A 17988-nucleotide genomic window follows, 5' to 3' on the forward strand; every position below is an offset into this window, starting at 1 on the left:
TTCACCAATAGAAATAATACAATGGGGGCGCCTGGGGTGGCACAGCAGTTAAAGCGTCTGCCTTCGGCTCAGGGTGTGATCCCGGCGTTATGGGATCGAGCCCCACATCAGGCTCCTCCGCTATGAGCCTGCTTCTTCCTCTCCCACTCCCCCTGCTTGTGTTCCCTCTCTCGCTGGCTGTCTCTATCTCTGTCAAATAAATAAATAAAATCTTAAAAAAAAAAGAAAGAATACAATGAACATTCTTATAAAAATTATTTTTTAAATGGAAAAAGTGACCAGATTAGCACTTTCAAGGGCTAAACCAAGGGTAAGAATATACTTTATTCTGTCAGTACATTGCGAGATTTAAGAGGTGACTGGAAATTCCAGGAAACAAACAAATTGACCAAAAACTGTAACATAGGAAATAGGCAAACTAAACTGAAGGGTAGGACACTAAAATCAGAAAGTTCAGTTCAGAACTGTACAGGAAAATGGCACTGAAAATGACGTCTGGTCAACATTTCAGTAGCAGCCACTCCTTCCTTCCCACAAAAATGCCCACCCCTCATGAAAAAAATATAAAGTGTATAAAATCACTTAAATGAATAATCTTATAATAAGGACCCTCAGATTATCTTAAAAATAGTCAACAACATACAGCTTAAAAGAAACACATCTATCAAAATCACAGAGAGCTGAAGGATAAACAGCTCCATCAGGCAATCATTATTTTTTTTTTAAAAAAGCACCCATAGCCATATTAATCTCAGGTAGAGTAGGGTGTAGAATTCAGCCAACTTGAGATGTCTATGGGAAAATATAATTTTCCCAAATTGACCCCAGAAGCGGTAAACAATGTAAATAGACCAATAATCATGAAGGAAACTAAAAGATTAAAGAAAAATAAAGGCTCCCAAACCGGATATTCTAATACAAAAAGGTGCAAATCTACCCAGTTCATTTTATGAATCTAATATAATTCTAATAAAAAATAATAGCATTCCACTTACTGTTCTCAAAATACCTTATTTTGAGTCTGCATATTTATTCAATAACATGTTTTTATCAACTACCCATAAATACCTTTCATTTTAAACTCACTATTGGACAATTTATTAGCTGTTAAAACTTGGGCAAATTACTATAGTCCTGATCCTCAGTTTTCTAATTTGTACAAAATTATTCTACGAATTAAATGAGAAAATATTTTAAGTACCAAACACAGTGCCAGGAATGTAGAAATGCTCCTTGAAAAAAACTGAAGAAACAACATGTTAATAACAATACTTACTGAATTTAAGTAAGTGACAAGATAAATAGGATGGTCAATAGTTAGACCTTTGGAGAAGGGGGAATTGAGGTAGACTGGGGCTTGGAAGGTGAAAGAATTCAGATGGGCAGGGAGAAATGAATGAAAAAGCTAGGGGACTAGGGAATAGTTTTCTGGTATGAGTAAAGGGATATAAGTTATGGAGTCTCACGCTCTGGACCTCACTCAAAATTACTGGAAGATCTCTGTTCAGAGAAGTGGAAAATCGACGTTGAAAAGGTAGATTGGGGCAGATTATTGAAGGCACTGATAAGCAAGCCAAGGAGTTTACATTTCATTTGTGGGCTATGGGACCATGAACATTTTTGAGGGATGTCGTATCAGGAAAATTAATCTGACCATAATGAGCCATGGATTATTAGATGGGGGAGGTGGGGATTAGGGAATTCAAAACAAATGGGAAGTGAACCAGTGTTTACTCCAGCGGTGCCAGAGGACATGGAAAATGTCAACGAACCCTGTCCGTCTTTGCCAGCTGCGATGGCGTCATGTTTGTCTATGTAGTGACTATGGGGCTGGGTAGGGTCTGGTTTAGGAAAGTGAGAGCACTGAGCACAATGATTCTATGCCCAAGGAGTTCTGTTTTCGCAACATTGTTGGGACACATACTTTCACTTGTGAAAACTAATAAAGGGAACATCATTTCAAATGGAGTCTATAGGCCAGAAGGGGGAGCTCCCTCACTGTACCGCTGGTCGTGAATTACAGACACCCCCCTCCCCCACGGAAGACTTCTCAACTACAAAGAACCATGAATTACCAGCCCTAACAGAAAAAGACGTACATTTTATCTTCCACAAGAACTTCGCTAAGCCAGCAACTCCGCCAATGAGAAATCCTCATCACCCTGCACTCCTAAAGTTCTCCAGTGGATTTTTGTTCAAAATAACCCCTCCCAAATGTCTGCTTCTCGTGTAAGTTCCTCTCCTTTGTTTGTTGTATTTGCCTATCGTTTTGCCCATAGCTTGCTTGTCCTGAATTGCATTTCTCTGCTATTCCTTAATAAACACATTTTTTTTCTGATAACATAACTTTCAATTTCAAGATGTTCCTCTTGCACCTTAAATAAAGCAAAATTGCATATACTTCAAGAATGGATTTATAAATGCCGCCCTCCCGGCGGAAAAAGGCGGTATCAGTCAACTCTAGTGCCAACCTGAGAGGCCTTGAGGTTAGACTCACCTGGCTCAGCCTGCTCTGCCACATGTTGCCTATGGCCTTGGGCCAATCCTCTATGTAGGAGACACTTAATGTCCAATGCAAGGTGTTCATAAGAGGGGCGAGAAATGCTCCCCAAGTGGGAGGCGCACCTTTCTTCCCTCGTTCTCTTTCTATGGTTCTTTCAACTAAGATCTCTTTCTCTTTTAATTACTTGCAGACACGTGCAATTTTGGGTAAAAATAACAAAACTAAGCCTGAACTCGAAAAAAAGAAGTAAATCAGAGAGAGTTCCTCGAACTTCCACGCCAGCCGGACCACGGAGCCCAACGGGGCACAATGCGGCGGGCGTGCGAGGAAGCGCGTGAGGTTTGCGTGGGGCAGTGCGCCGGCGCTGCGCGGGAGACGATGCGCCTGGGGGGATGCCCGTGATGCAGAGCGCTGGAGCGCTGCGCGTGGGCTGCACGCTGAGACGGTGCGCGGTGCGCGTGGAGGACGCACGAGCAGAGCAGGGCGGCCTGGACCTCACGCCCCGCCCTCCAGGTTTCCCGGTCGTCATGACGACCGGGCGGCTCGCAACGGCGGCGGGGACGAGTCGTTGAGGCTGTGAGCCGAGTTAGGCCCCTGCGGACCCCGCCCGACCGGGCTGGGCTGGCGCCAGAGAGACCCAGCTCCATTCGAACAGGGACTATGAGAAAATGGTCGGGCAAACGAGGAGTAAGCTCAAAGAAGCGGCTTCAGAGCCGGCGCACTCCTCCCGCTCCATGCCGTCCAGGCGGCGGCGCCGGGCCACCGGAGCCGGGGAGCCGGAGATGGAGGAGCCGCAGGCGGAGGTGGAAAAGCCGCAGCCTCCTTTGCCCGTAGGCGGGGGGAACCTGCCAGGGGGCGCCCGGGACTACTCGCCGCGGAGGACCCGAAATCTGAACGCGCAGAAATGCATGCAAATGGAGGTGGTCTCAAAGACCCTTCTTCTCGGCCGCTTCCAGTTCCTCAACTGTTTGCTGGAGCAGCTCCGCGACAAGGTGCAGCAGTTGCGGAGACGTCAGGTCAACAGCAGGACCTCCTTTGGCATAGGTGAGCAGAACAGCCCGGGAGAGCCCGAGGCAAGGCCGGAAGATGCGCTCTGAGCCTCGGGTTTCAAGTGGTTTGGGTGAGTTTTAAAGATCAGTTTAACAAATGAGCTTAGCAGTCCTAATGACAAGGTCCCGGCTCGGGAAAATCGCCAAGAGTGCCAGCCCCCTTCGTTCTTGTTTTAAAACATTTTCTAGGGTTTTGGGGCATAGTGATCACCCCTGTGTCAGCAAAAAAATGTCATTTTAATCAGGGCAGCCATTTATCGCAGGTTGTAAAAATGATAGGCTAGTTCTTCGGGGGCAGAGATGTTCCTCTTGCACCTTAAATAAAGCAAAAATAAAGTGTTGGTTTAATTAGTTGAGAATCTTTAATAGGGGAAATAAGATCAAATTAGACAATACATTGCTTCGTGTCAGTACTCATTTACTTTCATTTTGCTGTGGAACTTCACTGCCTTGATTTGGGGAATTTTCTTCTAACTTAAGCACTTGAAAGAGTTTTTCTTTATTTACGATCTTTGTTTTCTGTTGCTTAAGAGTTAATTTAAATGTTGTTGCTGTTTCGTTAGAATCGGATTTGAGCCTAGTCCTTGGTGGGACTGGTTGAAACGTAGAGAAATGTCTGCTAATGTAAGTTGTGATTTCTTTTCATCGCAAGTTGACTGCTGATGTTAAAGAATGAAGCTCCGCATTCGGGGTGTTACAAGTACTAGAGGATAATAGATGGGAATTCACATTTACATTTTATCAGATGTCTAATTGTGGCAACAGATAACATCCCACATCCAGAATCAGAATGGTCTTGAATACCGGGCGTTTTGCTGTCCCAAACACAAGCTCCTGAGCACCCATGTCTGGCACACCCAAGGCACTCAGTGAGTGCTGGGTGAAATAATGACTGAGTATATTAAGTGCTAAGAGAGTTCAGAAGAGCAAACTAATACTTCAGGATGGGAGGTGGGAAATGAAATCAGAGAAGACTTTTAGGAAAAGGTGGGATTAGAATTGTTGACATTATGGATAACATTTGGATGTGTGAGGCAGAGGAGAAGTATTAGAGGCCAGTAGAACGGTGTAATTGAAGTCAAAGAAGTGAGAAAACATGAAGGTAAAGTAAGGTGGAAAGGAAGGATACCTAAGGAAGAGGAAGTGGAAAGTAAGTTCAAAAGGTTGGTTGGGACCAGCAGTGGAGAGTCTAATTCAAAACTTGGTTTAAGGAATTTGAATTTCATTCTGTAGAAGGCACTGATTGATTCTTTAATAAAAAAAAATTTAAGGAGTTGAAATGCACATCATATAAAATTAACCATTTTAAAGTGAATAATTTTGTGGCATTTAGTACATTCACAATGTTAGCATTGAATAGTTTTTAAATCGAGTGACATCATTAACCAAACAGTGGTTTGTAAAATAGACTGGAGATGGATGGAAAAAAGAGGCAGAAAAAAATAATTGAATACCGGAATCTAGGCAATAGTGGTCTTAGTGAGGGTAGCAACAACAGGAATAGAGAAGAGAGGACAAAAGTGAGAGTCAATGGAAGCATCTCGTGAGGGTTGGGTAGGTGGTGAGGTGGAAGGACAGGGACAGAGAAAGTTTAGCAATGAGGACTGTAAATTTGGGAATTATCCATGTAGAAGTGAGTTGAAACTTGAAGATTGAGACTCGCAATGAGAGAAAAGTGGGCAAAGCAGAAATATTTTGGAACACCCCTTATACTTAGTTTTAAGAGATTAGCGGAAAAGGAAAAGCCAGAAAAAGCATATAAAAACAGGTCAGAAGCTTAGAAGAACTGGAAGTGTTGGTGTGATGAAAGATGAAGACATTCAAGAATCTGCTCAGATGCTAGAAAGGTTTGAAAACCATAAGAATTTAAAGAGGCTATTGATGTTGCTAACTAAGATGTTGGTCGTTTTTTTTGTTTGTTTGTTTTTTAAGTTATAGGAACTTAGAAGAAAGAAATTGGCTAAGAATCTTGTCAGCAAATGGGGTTATGGGTGAGGGGAGAGAATATGTCAAAGTTTGAAGGGCTTTTAGATCAGTGGAAATGTTTTAAGGCCGAGGAGAATTGAAGGCTGTAGAGAAAGATCTTGGGAAGAGGGTGAGATTCAGGTTCCAAGAGAGGAAATAGTTGATGGAGCAAAGTCTTGGAATATTTGAGAAGGGTGGAATTAGAGGCACAAATTTGAGAAGCTAACTGAAAAAGAGAAGAGATACTTCCTTTGCTGAGATGGTAGGGAATAGAAAAACGAGGATTAGTATGTAGAGAAATATTAAAGTGGATATAAGAGAAGTTGGGAGTGCTTGCATCAAATGATCTCTGTTTCAGTGAACTATGAGACTAGGTCACTTTCAGAGGTGAGATTGACAGGATACAGGGGTCCGGAGACATGCGTTTTAGTACATCTTTGGAAGAGGCTGTGATAAGCACTTTGTGCATTTAGAATATTGGAATCGTTACACTTTATCATTTTTTTCCGGCGTGGAGTGTGGGGTCGGGGAGTGAATGAAAGACACAAGAGTATTTTGAGGATTTTGGAAGGCTAGATGATTTAGTAGGATATTTAATCTTTTCCCTTTCCTTAAACATCATTTTTAAGAGTTTTTGCCAGTGCATGTAATTGTCTAGAGAGTAAGAAAGAGAGTAGAAATATGGTTGAAATAGGATAGCATATGTGTCTTAAAGCTAATGAAGCCTTATCAAAGGGGCATCTGTTTCAAGTTGAGAAAGAAGGTATAGGTTTAATTTCAAAGTGGTTCAGAGTATATTACATATTAGAAAGAGCTAACATATGTAGTGAGTATGTACTTTTTCTATAAACAGCCAGGTAGTAAATATTTTAGGCTTCACAGGACACATACGGTTTCTATTGTTTATTCTTCTTCTCCCATATTTGTACAACCCATTAAAAATGTGACAAGCATTTTTAGCTTGTGGACAGTACAGAAACGGGCCATGGGTGTAGTTTGCTGATCATGGTATAAAACAAGCAAATCTTCTGAGAAGTATTGAAGAGTGGTAGGAATGAGCCCAGGATGGTTAGAATATGGAGAACAAGAGCTGGAGAAGCATGATTGGGAATTTTTTTTTTTCAAAATTATAATTTATTATTAATTTCTTTATCGATTTACATTTATTTTGCTAGTCAAGGTAATTTCTTGAATTTTTAAGAGGCTAAAGTTGGTGGTTTGTTAAAATGACTTGCCAAGTATATTTGGGACAACCATAAGATGTACGTACGATTATAAAATCTTGGGGGGGGAGGCAGGACTTTAGGAATAGCTGAGTAAATTCACTCCTCTGTGATAGTGACAAAAATACTTGGAAAATTGTCAGAATCAACTTTTCAAAACTTTGTAAATTAACGAAACGTTTACAACACTCTAAAGAGCGTGTATTCAGAACACTACTGCAATTGTGTAAGAAGAGCAGGGTTTGTGGCGTTTTAATTTGGCCGCATCCTGTGCCCCTTCCCCAGTTTTACGGTATTTTTGTAAACAAGCAGCATCCCAGCCACCAGAGCAGACAGTGTTTGGAGCTCCTCAGAAAGACCCATACCCACAGTAGTGTTCCTGTTTGACCCGTCTCCACAACCTCTGATAAAGCCTCACGCATAGGGTGCAGACTGGGCGACTAGATGAATCTCCCAAGCCAGTAGTCTGGGAGCAATCAAAATTCCATAAATAGGGGCTTTCAGGTGTGCTGCTGAGGAAGCGATTTCCTGCATTTAATAGTTCCTGACGAGCACGGGGAAGGTGGTTTAGAGTGGCTCCTGCAGGCTAGAGTCACTTCTGAAAGGATTGAGCTGAGCACCGTGTATGTATGAGCCTGTTTTAAAAAAAATTACGTAAAGAAATAGAGAATAAGAGGGAGAAGAGAGAGTAAACTGAAAATCCCCAAAAAGGTCAAAGTCATTAATAATTTCATGACTTTTTTTGCAAGTTATGTAATCTTCCAAGCTTCCCTTTGCTCCTTGAACCCGTCCCCCCGCCCCTGCAGAGGTAAGTACTATTCACAATTTGTTTTATGTCCGTTTGTAAATTTTTCCTATTTTATATAGACAGAATTAGCTAGCCATCTTCCTTGTGTGTGCTCTCTCTTTAGGCATATAGGGGAATGCATTTGAAATGGTTGTTTTAAAGGTATGTTATAATAAAGCAGCTTTTAATGACTTTTTGTTTTTGTTTTTCCAGCTGCCTTTGTGGGAGTTTTGCACTGGTAAGATTTGTTTCAGTTTTAAATAAATAAAAACATTTGGATTAAAAGTTGACCTTGCTGTTTGGGTACAATAAAACAATAGCCACTCGCTGTATGTATAGAATGTGTGCGCCAGTTTGCACATACAATTTTTTAAAAAACCATATGTGAAGCAGAATTTACAAAATGGATGTGTTAGAGGAATAGTACTTAGGAATTCAAATATTTTTGTGTTACCAAAGGATTCACCACTTTATTTTGTAAATTGCTAGCTTTTCTAGTGTACTTTGCATGTTTATTTCATCTTAAACTCTTACTGTAATTGTGTGGTCTTAGTGACATAAGCTTAGAGATAAAGTTTTAGTAACACCTGTCAATTAGAAATCAGGTAGAAATGAAAATAAAGATTCTGCTGTAGTAATGCAGATTAAATGAACCTTTCAGTGTGTGTGTACACGTACCTTACTTTACACAAGTCCTTTATATGTAAAAATTATAAGTAAAATAATATTTTTCCTCTGATGTATTTTCATTTCTACCTGAGATCAGAAATTTTTACTTTTGGGAAGAGTGGGATGATATCCTTTTGGGACAGTGCTATTCTGGCCATTTAGTCTGCAGGAAGATTTTTATTTTAGAACTAAGGCTGTACTGGGAAGAAACATTTCCTATAGCTGTTGGTACCCTGACATGTATCTCACATGGGAATCGAGGTGTGTGGAAGACAAGGTTGATATTTGGAATTTTGCTTGCTAATTATTTGGAAAACATCTACTGTGTAAATTAAGGGTAGCATAATTGCTGACTAATTTTACTTAACACATATGCTCCCATTTTCACTGCCGACAGCTGTGTTCTTGAGTTGCACTAATCAGGTATCTTGAAATACAGTTCTGTGTTCTTTGGCACTCGCAAGCTGGTCCCTTATATGGTATTCTGTTATTTTTAAACTGCTTTAATTGGAAGTAATTTTATTTAAAATTATATTCCAAATGCTTTCAGCAGTCACAGAGGCATTTCTCCAACCTGTTAAAATAGAATCACTTGGGAAACTTAAACAGAAACTTGCCTCTGTTCTGATTTAGAGGCATGGAGAGGAAGGGGGCAGAGAAACCAACCACAGGAGTTTTAGATAAACAATTATGATTAAGAACCAAGGAGTTAAGGAATTTCAGCTGTGTACTACACTAAATTATAAGTGCCTAAAAATATACAAAGTACTAAGCAAATTATAAAATTATCTCATTTATTATAAAATTTATTCTTTTTCCTTTTATGGTTTTTGTACTTTAATACTTAGTTAACTATTTCAGTACCGGTTTTGAAATGTTCTTATTCTTAGAATATGGTGCTTCATTTTTTTTTTCTAGGATACATTTAGTAACACTTTTTGAAAATGATCGTCATTTTTCCCACCTATCATCTTTAGAACGGGAGATGACTTTTCGAACTGAAATGGTTAGTTTCTTATAATAAATTAATTTGTAGTTTAAGTATAGTAAGACTATAAGATAGACATTTATTAGAAACTGAAATGAATTTTTGTTCAACTGCACTGTTTCTCAAGCTATAACCTAGGTTTATTATGTAAATAGAAAATGTATTAGGAATCTTTTACTTACCTCATTACCCTACTTTTCTAATGCAGACTTCTTTTAAGTATAAAAAAGATCCATCAGAATAACTGGGGAAGAAGGAGAACAAATATAACATTTATATAGGGGCACCGAATGTTATCAGAAACTGCTTGTCCTCACCACCATTCATCTCCAGAACTTTTTTATTATCCCGAACAGAAACTATACCCATTAAACATCAACTCCCCATGCCACTCTCCCCAGCCCCTTGTAACCTCTGTTCTACTTTCTGTCTCTGCAGATTTGTCTAATGGAGGTACCTCACCCACTGCTTTTTAAATCTCACCCTAATATCCCACTTAATCCTTTGGAAAATTGGATACGTTAGCATTTGCATGACATTTAAATTTTTAGAATTTTGTAGGTATTATTTCCGAAGAAAGGATGTAAGATATTCTTAAATAAATTGTGTAGCTGTGGCAGAGTCTGGGCTTGGATGACAGACGACTGGATTCAGATAGCAGGTCTGTGCTTCCTCGTGTGATGGCTAGTCAGTTAACCTCTCTGATTCCCAGTAATCTCATCTGTGGCCTAGAAATAAGGCCAGCTTTACAGGATTTTATTGACTATGAAGGGAGGTAATGAATGAAGCACATTAACACAGTACCTGGCACAAAAACAGTAGATGCTATTAATAAAAAGAGTATTTGTGTAATTTCCTATTTTTCTAAATACAGACATACATACTCAATATCCTTTCACTGTAGTAGTGTCTTGTCCTTCTAAGCAGAAAGGAACAATCCTTATGTGAACTCATATTTTACCAATCAAAACTATGAGGAAATGCTGACATCAGACATCAGCTAAAGCAGAACTTCAGTGTAGTAGCCACTGGCGTTGCTTCATCTGTTAATAACGAAGTAGTTGTATAGGCATGCATGAGGGTAGAGTTGAAGATTATTTCTAATGTTTTTGGGAGCATGTATTAACAATGTGGCCCTTTATTTGCTTTTAGATTTTAGGAAGAAGAGCAGGAAATTGATGAAGAAAGTAATATGAAACAACAGGCTCTTGTTAATCTCTGAATTTTAACTAAACAGCACTTGTGATGGCCTAATGAAGTCATTATTTCCTGTGCTGGAATAATACACTAAGTTAATCCCTTTTTCAGGACTGCATCTGTGTCATGAACAATAGTAGTCAATTGACATTTATTTTGACATAACATTTGACATGTGCAGAGCTGTTAGATGGAGCTAGGGAGAAAGTTGCAAGTGTTAAGTTCTGTCTCATTTTTGCTTATGATCATTGCATGTTATTTCTTAAGAGGTGGAAAAAAAGTAATTATCTATTTGCAAAGTTGTACAAGGACATGAAGGCATCTCTGTTTATGCCAGAATCCATTAGATCTCAACTCTAGGCATTTTGTAATGTGGCAAAATCAGTCATGCTGGAATTAAAAATATATTGTATTCATCTGTTAAGCCATGGTCAGAAAAACTCCTTGAAACATTTAACCACCCCTCTCACGCTTTTTCAAATGTACAGAATATATGAAAGAATAGCGCAGTGATAACGTGAAAAGGCATGCCTTTTTTTGAGCCCAAGAATGCAGTAGCAAGTCTTATTATTGACCTTTTCCTTTTATTCAGAAGAAATTGTTCTAAAATTTTTCATATTTAATTACATCAACAATTTGTGCATTTTTAAGGGACTTTATTATTCCTACTTCAAGACCATTATCGAAGCACCTTCGTTTTTGGAAGGACTGTGGATGATAATGAATGACAGGCTCACTGAATATCCCCTTGTAATTAATACAGTGAAACGCTTCCATCTTTATCCAGAGGTGAGTACTATTTGGGGGAAAATATTTGTAGAATGATCCTTTTTTATCAGATAAAAAGAGTAAGTACAATGATGTTATAAAAAGGATGGAACCTTTAAGGCTTATCGATCGTATGTGTCCTTATAGTTGAGCAGAGTATCAAAAATTCCTCTCCTAAATTTTAAAGACCCCGGAAACTATACTTACATAAAGTCAAAGAAACGAATCTTAGTGTGGAAGTAATGACCAGCATAATTAGAGGAGCCAAATGGGAACAAGCAAGATGTGTTCTAAATGGAGATGGTCTGTTGGCTTTGGAGACCCTGTGAATGGGCACACTGGTCTCATGAAGGAACACTGAAAGTTATGAGCAGAACAGTGACCTTGGAGTTACATTAATAGAGCAAGATTTATTTAGTCACATACTCAGAGGTCTATGAATATCTACCAATGCTTAGCCTAAAAGAGTATGGATTTTATGGTAGTTTGCAGATTCTAGAAATTGGAACAATGACAACAAAAAAAATTAGTAAGTTCAATCTTTGAACTGTTAAGATGAATGCTAATTTGATGTCATGGTATGTACTAGTTTTGAGTTATCTCAGAATCCAGCACATTTGTTAAAAATTAGTGCTGCTTAGACATTTCTTCATATTTTATAGCTTTAAAAATTACCTTTTTTTTTGATTTTGAAATGTTGAAAATTACAAAAACTTAGAGAAAATAGGCAAAGGTGTGATCAACCACTTAGAATAAATAAATGCTACTCTTGTCATTTTTGCTTCAGGTATCTTAAAGCATCATATATACAGTCAGAGTCATCTTTGTTCTGCTTCCCAGTTGAATTTTCTCCTTTCCCATTCCCACAAGTATCATCATAATGAATGTAATGTGTTTCTATTGTTCCTTATTTTCAAGGATTGTTTTATGTGTTTTGGTAAATCCACATAAATGCTCCCATACTGAATAAAGCACCCCATAGCTTTTTCCTCAGCGTTACATTTTTGAACGCTGTGTATGTGTGTATTTTTTTCTTTAATTTAACCATTTTATGAATTCCAAGATTATTCATACATTACCCTCCTCGTGGATTTTGTTTCCAGTCTTTATAAATAGTTCCAAAATATATGTTCTTGTATGTGTTTTCTAATTGTATATATGTGCAAGATGTTTTGTAGGATATTCTAAAACTAGAATTTTTGTGTTATAGAGTATATATTTTGCTGACTTTATCAGATATTGCTAAATTGCTCTCTGAAGCAAATGTAGCCATTCACACTGCTGTGTAGGAGTGTTTACTTTTCCTCATAACCTTATTAGATTTCAGTTTATCAAAATTTCTGGTTTTGCTCTTCTAATGGGTGTGATTTACTATTTAGTTTAATTTGTACTTCCTTATTTGTGGAGCTAAGAATATTTTTATGTTTAATAGTCATTTGGATTTTTCTTCTATCAATAAACTGTATAAATCTTTATCACCACTTGGTAGTTGTTTTCTTATTGATTTGTTGGCAAAATGTATGTATTTTGTAGAGTAATCCTTAGTAATATGTGCTGAACATATCTTGTCTCTGGCTCCTTTTTGTTTATTTAATTTCTGTTGAGGTATAGCTTACATGCAATAAAATAGACCTGTTTTGAATGTACAGTTCTTTGAGTTTGACACATGTGTAAACCTGCATAACCACAACAATTGAGTTATACAACATTTTCATAATTCTGAGAAGTTTCCATGTGCTCCTTTGTGGTAACTAGCCTGTCCTCCATTGAGCTGTTTCATCACGGGTGTGGTGAGGTGGGATATCCTTGCTTTGTTCCTGATCTTAGTGGGAAAGCTTCAAGTTTCTCATCATTAAGTATGATTTTAGCTGCAAGTTTTTTGTAGATAGTCTTTATCAAGTTAAGGAAGTTCCCTGTGTTCATGGTTTAGTGAGAGTTTTTTTAAGATCTTGAATAGGTGTTAAATTTCGTCAATTGCTTTTTCTGCGTCTGTTGATATGATCTTGTAATTTTTCTTCTTTAGGCTGTTGATATGATGATTATATTAATTGATTTTCAAATTTTGAACCTGCTTTACATACCTGCAGTAAATCCCACTTGGTCAGGGTGTATAATTTTTATACGCTGTTGGATTTGATTCGCTAATTTTTTTGAAGATCTATGTTCATGAAAGATATTGTGTGTAGTTTTCTTAAAATATCTTTACCTTGTTCAGTATTAGCATAATGCTGGCCTCAACAAATGAGTTTGTAAGTGTTCCCTCTGCTGTATGTTCTGGAAAAGATTCTAGAGAACTGGTATACTTTCTTTGGTACAATTCCCTGGTGACCCCATCTGGGCCTGGTGCTTTCTGAATGGAAGGTTATTAATTATTGATTAAATTTATTTAATAGAGATAACCCTATTCAGATTGTTTCTTTTTATGTGAGTTTTGGCAAGAATGTGTCCTTCAAGGCATTGGGTCATCAAATTGTGAAATTTATGGACAAAGGGTTTTTCGTTATTCCCTTATTATCTGCTTAATGTCCATGGGATCTGTAGTGATGTCCTGTCTTTCATTTCTGGTATTAGTAATTCATGTCCTCTCTCTCTTTCCCTCAGGCTGGCTATAGAGATTTATCAATTTTATTGATGTTTTGTTGTTAGCTGCATGCATGCATATTAAGGATTATGTCATGTAGAATTGACCCCTTTATTATTATGTAATACCACTCTCTACTCTTGATAACTTTTCTTACTGTAAAGTCTGCTCTGTTTGGAATTAGTATAGCTGCTCCCACTTTCTTTTAATTAGTTTTAATATAGTATATCTTTCTCCATTCATTTACTTTTAATGTATATGTGTCTTTATTTTTAAAGTTGGTTTCTTTTAGATAACATGTGGTTGGGTCTTGTTTTCTGATCCACTCTAATGATTTCTGTCTGTTGATTGGTACATTCAGATCATTAACTTCCAAAGTGATAATTGATAAAGTTGGTTGATATCTACTATATTTGTTACTAATTTCTATTTGTTGCCTTTGTTCTTTTTACTATTTTGACTTCCATTCTTTCTATGCCTTTTGTGGTTTTAATTGAGCTTTTATATTATTGCATTTTCTTTCCTTTTTTAGGGTATCAATTATAATTCTTTTTTACACTTTGTGGTTGCCCTAGAGTTTACAATATACATTTATGACTAATCCAAAACCTCTTTCAAATAACATTAAACCGCTTCCTGGGTAGTGTCAGTACCTTATGATAACAAAATAATTGTAATTCCTCCATCCCAACCCCTGAATCCTTTTTGTTATTCATGTCACCTATACACAAGCATACACACATTCATAATTATACATACTTGAATACGTTGTTGCTATTACCGTTTTGAACAAAGCTTATATGTTAGATCAGTTAAGAATAATAAAAAGGGAAGTTTTTATTTTATCTTCGCTTTCCTTTTTTGATGCTCTTTTTTCTTTATGTAGATTCAAGCTTCTGATCTGTATCTTTTTTTATCCCCTCTAAAGAACTTTTTTACAAAGTCCCTCAATTTTTGTTTGAGAAAATCTTTATTAATCCTTCACTGTTAAAGGATAATTTCATGTGATACAGAATTCGAAGTTGGTTTTTTCTCTCAGCACTTTAAATATAGCAGCCCAGTTTCTTCCTCTTTGAATGGTTTCTGAGGAGAAGTCAGATGTAATTCTTATTTTTACTCCCATATAAGTAAGGTGTCTCTTTTTTTTCTGGCTTCTTTCAGAATTTTTTTTTTTTTTAATCTTTGATTTTCTGTAGTTTGACATGCTTTGGTGTTATTTTTTGGCGTTTATCATGCTTGGTGTTCTCTGAGCTTCCTGGATCTGCTGGATCTGTGTTGGGTATCTGACATCAATTTGAGGGACTCCTGAGTCCTTTCAAATATTTCTTCTGTCCCTTTCTTCCTTCTCCTTCTGGTATTCCCATTATGTGTATGGTACATCTTTAATTGTCCCATGGTTCTTGCATATTCTGGGGGTTTTTTGTTGTTATTGTTTATTTGTTTTTAAAGATTTTATTTATTTGTCTGAGAGAGAGAGCACGTGCATGAGCATGAGGTGGGGGAGGGGCAGAGGGCGAGGGTGAAGCTGACTCCCCGCTGAGCAGGGAGCCAAAACCCAGGCTTGATCCCAGGACCCTGGGATCATGACCTGAGCCAAAGGCAGATGTTTAACTGACTGAGCCACCCGGGCACCCCGTGTTATTGTTGTTTTTTTGTTTTGTCTTTTTTATTTTGGCTTTTTGGTTTTAGAGGTTTCTGTTGAAGTATACTCAGGCTCAGGGCTTTTTCTTCAGTTATGCCCGGTCTACTAATAAGTCCATCAAAGGCATTCTTGATTTCTGTTACAGTGTTTTTGATCTCTAGCAATTCTTTTTGGTACTTTTTAAGAATTTCTCTCTGCTTACGTTACCTCTCTGTTCTTACATGCTATTTACTTTATCCATTGCAATTTTTAACATATTAATCATAGTTGTTCTAAATTCCCAATTTGATAATTCCAACATCCCTGCCATGTCTGGGTTTTGATGCTTGTTCTATTTCTTCAACTGTGTTTTTGGCTTTTAGTATGTCTTGTAATTGTTTCATAATAGTTGGACCTCATGTCCTAAGTAATAAGATCTGCTATAAATAGGCTTTAGTAGTGTGGTGAGAAGAAGCATTCTATAATGCTCTTACTAGATTTCAGTCTTTTATGAACCTGTGCCTCTGGGCTGTGAACTTCACAATTCTTCTCAGGTTTCTTCTCCTGCTTAGGTGCAGCAGGATGGCTAGAAGGGGCTGGAATTGGGTATTTCCCTGCTTCGCTTTCTGTTAGGCTCTGATAAAACCTTAATAGGTTAGGCTCTAGTAAAATAATTTCCCCTGACACAGGCTTTATTAAGAAGAGAGTGCTCTGGTGTATTTCAAAATGGTCCTTTTTCTACTACCACCTGCCAAAAGCAGATTTTTCTCTGATACTCACTGTAAGACATGCTTGGTGAGCTCCTAGAAGTAAAACTCATAAATGTGCTGGCATTTCCTCTATTACTGGGTCTCCCTGGAATTTTTGACTCTCAGACTTGTCTACCCTCTGCCTCCAGCAACTTATCAATTATAGCTTAGCTTTTCCCCTACTCTCCAACTACTTCCCATGGAAGTTTTTGCTTATGGGTTTCTATTCCACTAAGTTGTGATTCTCTCAGTTTACCTGTCAATCTCCAATATGGGGAGCAGGAGTTTGCCCTGTGACCTCACTTTTCTTATGAATCTAAGAAGAGCTGATGATTTTTCAGGAACGCTTTTTACTTGTTAGGATGGAGTTGCAACTAATAAGCTTCTTAAGATGCTGGACTTGAAAACTTTGTATTTCATTTATATTCAATTTAGTGTATATATTTTTATTTCCCTTGAGATTTTCTATTTGATCTATGGATTTTTAAAAAACTTAAAAAAAAGTTTTTTTAAGTAATCTCTACACCCAATGTGGGGCTTGAACTCACAACCCCAAGATCAAGAGTCCCATGCTCTACCAACTGAGTCAGCTTGGTGCCTCTTGCTCCATGGATTTTTAAAAGTGGGTTTTTTAGTTTCCAAGTATTGGGAGATTTCCTTTTTATCTTTCTTTTTTTTAAATATTTTTTTTATTATGTTAGTCACCATACAGTACATCACTGGTTTTTGATGTAAAGTTCGATGATTCATTAGTTGCGTATAACACCCGGTGCACCATGCAATACGTGCCCTCCTTACTACCCATCACCAACCTATCCTATTCCCCCACCCCCCTCCCCTCTGAAGCCCTCACTTTGTTTCTCAGAGTCCATCTTTCTGTTACTAATTTATGGCTTAAATTCATTGTGTTTAGAGAACATACTTTGTATCATTTTGATTCTTTTAAATTTGTTGAGGTTTGTTTTATGGCCCATCTTGACATATTCTGTGAGCACTTGAAAAAACTATGTATTATGTTGTTATTGGGTAAAATATTTTATAAATGTTGATTCGATCCTGCACAATGATAGTGGTAGTGATATTTTCTCAATCCTGATTTTCTGTCTAGTTCATCCATCCATTGTTGAGAGAGGGATACTGAAGTCTCCAACTATAATTGTGGATTCATCTATTTCTCCTTTTAGGTCTGTCAGTTATTCTTCATATATTTTATAGCAGTGTGTTTAGTACATATGCATTTAGGATTGCTACATCCTCTTGTTGGATTTTTATCATTATATAATAACCCTACCCCCTTTGCTTATAATTTTGTTTTCCTTGAAGTCTTTTTTCTGATGTTAACATAGTTACTACTTTCTTTTGATTAATGTGTACATGATATATCTTTTTTATCCTTCTATTTTCAGCCTGCCTTTATCATTATATTTGATATATCATTATATTTGATATATTCATTATATTTGAAGTATGTTTCTTGTAGTTATGTTTTTTAATCTGTCTATATCACATTTTTAATTGTATTTTACCATTTACATTTAATGTAATAATCTGTTTCAGCTTGACTCTTCTATTTTTTCTGTTTGTCTTTCATTTTTCATTTCTCTCTTTTCTTTTCTCTGCCTTTCTGTGGGTTATTTGACGATTCTTAAATTCTATTTTATCTATACTTTTTGAATATGTCTCTTATTTAGCATTGCTTTGGTTGTTATAGCTATATATTATGTATATTACCTATACATAACTACAGTTTACTGCTGTTATCATTTTACTAGTTCAAATGAGGTGCAGAAACCTTACCTCTCTTTAGATCTCTTTACCCTTCTCTCTTTATAACATCATCACTTAAGTACTTCCTTTACATCTGTTTAAAACCGTATCAGACAGTATG

The 17988-nt window shown here is 37.3% G+C and overlaps 1 protein-coding gene across 1 annotated transcript in view; it reads left to right on the forward strand.

Moving 5' to 3' along the window:
• Positions 1-3068: 3068 nt before the first annotated feature.
• DPY19L2 (dpy-19 like 2) overlaps positions 3069-17988 on the forward strand; it is an 83254-nt gene continuing 68334 nt past the window's right edge. The window contains exons 1-4 of the mRNA XM_045792876.2: positions 3069-3547; positions 7741-7765; positions 9115-9202; positions 11033-11170. Coding sequence (XP_045648832.1) covers positions 3172-3547; positions 7741-7765; positions 9115-9202; positions 11033-11170 — 627 coding nt within the window. The 5' untranslated portion in view covers positions 3069-3171. The remainder of the gene's footprint in view (positions 3548-7740; positions 7766-9114; positions 9203-11032; positions 11171-17988) is intronic.

This window comes from Ursus americanus, chromosome 3 (genome assembly GCF_024610735.1).
Source record: "Ursus americanus isolate L20-20 chromosome 3, mUrsAme1.1.p, whole genome shotgun sequence".
Taxonomy (NCBI): Eukaryota; Metazoa; Chordata; class Mammalia; order Carnivora; family Ursidae; genus Ursus; species Ursus americanus.